A 2,001-nucleotide genomic window follows, 5' to 3' on the forward strand; every position below is an offset into this window, starting at 1 on the left:
TTAATCATATGTACCTTATTTTTAGTGCGTCAAAACTTGAACCCGTACTTGTACAACGAAACGTACCAATACGAGTACACGGACGAGCGGCACGGGCCCACCGACGTGCAGCACCTGCCCGGACAGCCCAACCAGCTGGACCAGCCCGACTGGTGGTACGACCCGCAGAAGGTCTACACCAGGATCTTCAACTTTGTAAGTCAATTGTATAGTCGGGGAAACTGGATATGTTTCACTTCAAAAGATACAATTTTTTGACCATTTTAAAATGAGACGCCTGACAAAAACCAATAAAACGTAGGTTATAAATGTATATGTTCGAAACGAAATCGGTTACTAATAAGCTAATTTCTTTTTTTACTATTCTTTCGTTTGCATAACTCACTGCTATAATGCTAGAGTTATCAATTAACAAAACGTGTACTGGATTACCGTTTGCTTTTATCGCGTTAAATGTAGTTTTCATTACATTAATTCTGACTTTTCTACTGTCTACATTTAAATTGTGATGTTAGGATGAAAAATTCCCGTTCTGGATGCCGAAGCCGGACCCGGTGCAGGTGGCGGTGCAGGGCGGGGACAACCCTAACTACAACACCTATTCCACCTCCTCCTATAGCAGCTACTACAATGACCCCTACAACACGCGCTTACCTTATCTCAGATTTGTAAGTAACCAGTTTAATTTAATCTATCCTAATTCTTATACTAATATAAATGCGACAGTTTATATGGATGGATGGATGGATGTTTGTTAGCGTTTGTAGCCTAAACCGCTGAACGGATCTCCATGAAAATTGGCACAGGTTTAGAGCATAGTCTGGAAGAACACATAGGCTACTTTTTATCCCTGGAATAGTTACGGTTCCCGTGGGATTCATTAATTTAATTTTTTAATGTTTTCTCGATCATTCTGCAACGGTTCAACATATCTTATTGAAATTTTGCACATAAAACAAAGTCTGGAGTACACATGGGATAAGCTTCATTCCCGAGAAATGTCCGGTTCCCGAGGGATACGTAGCTTTTTGTAATTTATAGTAGGTAGTTTGTATGTTTTCTAATACCAAGCGAACGAAGTCGCGGGCAACAGCTCGTACTAATATAAATGTTAAAGTTTAGATGGATGGATGTTTGTTCTACGTATCTTCAGAACTGCTCAATGAATCTCAATGAAATTAACCACAGATGTAGAACATATAGGCTAAAGGTTTTTTAATTATTTCACGATGATAAAGTCGCGGGCTATCGCTAGTCTTCTATAACTTAGTCAATATTGTTTTACATAAAATAAATTGAGAAAATTGAGGTATTTTAATGTGTGTTTGGTAACATCAACATTTTTGTAGAACAAAAAGGATGTAAATGTGAAATCAGTCTTAAAATGTAAAATGTTCTTAGAGATTTATTTTTCCAACCTCAAGTAAACTTTGATAATAAAATAAAAATTATTAATACATTTTATTTTTGAACAGTTCAACGGGACATATGACTTCAAATACCCGATGTCAGAGTTAGCACAATTAGTGCCCACACTGGAGGGTGTGGAGGTCATCATCACGGCGTCGGTGGGGGACCCCTTCCTCGATGACGTCATCGAGGGGTACAGCATCGCGAGGATATTCAACTCCTCCTTAGCGGTTACCTTCCTAGGAGGATCACTGCAAGTCTTCAAACCCGCTATGCCTTTTGATATTTATGTAAGTGTTTTTTTTTATGTTACTAATAGTATAAAGAGGAAATATGTCTTTTTGCATGTAACGAATAAAAATAAAAACTATTGGACCGATTTTAAAAAAAACCTTTCATATTAGAAAGCTATGTTATTACTAAGTGACATAGACAAAAATTTTATGCTTTCGTCATTAATAGCATATCTATACTAATATATGACGAGGAAAGATTTGTATTTTTGTATGTATTGAAACAACTCAAAAACTACTGGGCTGATTTAAAAAACAATTCACCATTAAAAAGCTACGTTGTCAGTAACATAAGTTA

The 2,001-nt window shown here is 36.8% G+C and overlaps 1 protein-coding gene across 1 annotated transcript in view; it reads left to right on the plus strand.

Annotated features, from left to right (window-relative positions):
• Positions 1-2,001, plus strand: part of LOC106102150 (CD109 antigen) — a 21,234-nt gene that overhangs the window by 6,009 nt on the left and 13,224 nt on the right. The window contains exons 7-9 of the mRNA XM_013281560.1: positions 26-195; positions 516-668; positions 1,476-1,715. Coding sequence (XP_013137014.1) covers positions 26-195; positions 516-668; positions 1,476-1,715 — 563 coding nt within the window. The remainder of the gene's footprint in view (positions 1-25; positions 196-515; positions 669-1,475; positions 1,716-2,001) is intronic.

Source organism: Papilio polytes, unplaced genomic scaffold (assembly GCF_000836215.1).
Source record: "Papilio polytes unplaced genomic scaffold, Ppol_1.0 DF823923.1, whole genome shotgun sequence".
In the NCBI taxonomy this organism is placed as follows: Eukaryota; Metazoa; Arthropoda; class Insecta; order Lepidoptera; family Papilionidae; genus Papilio; species Papilio polytes.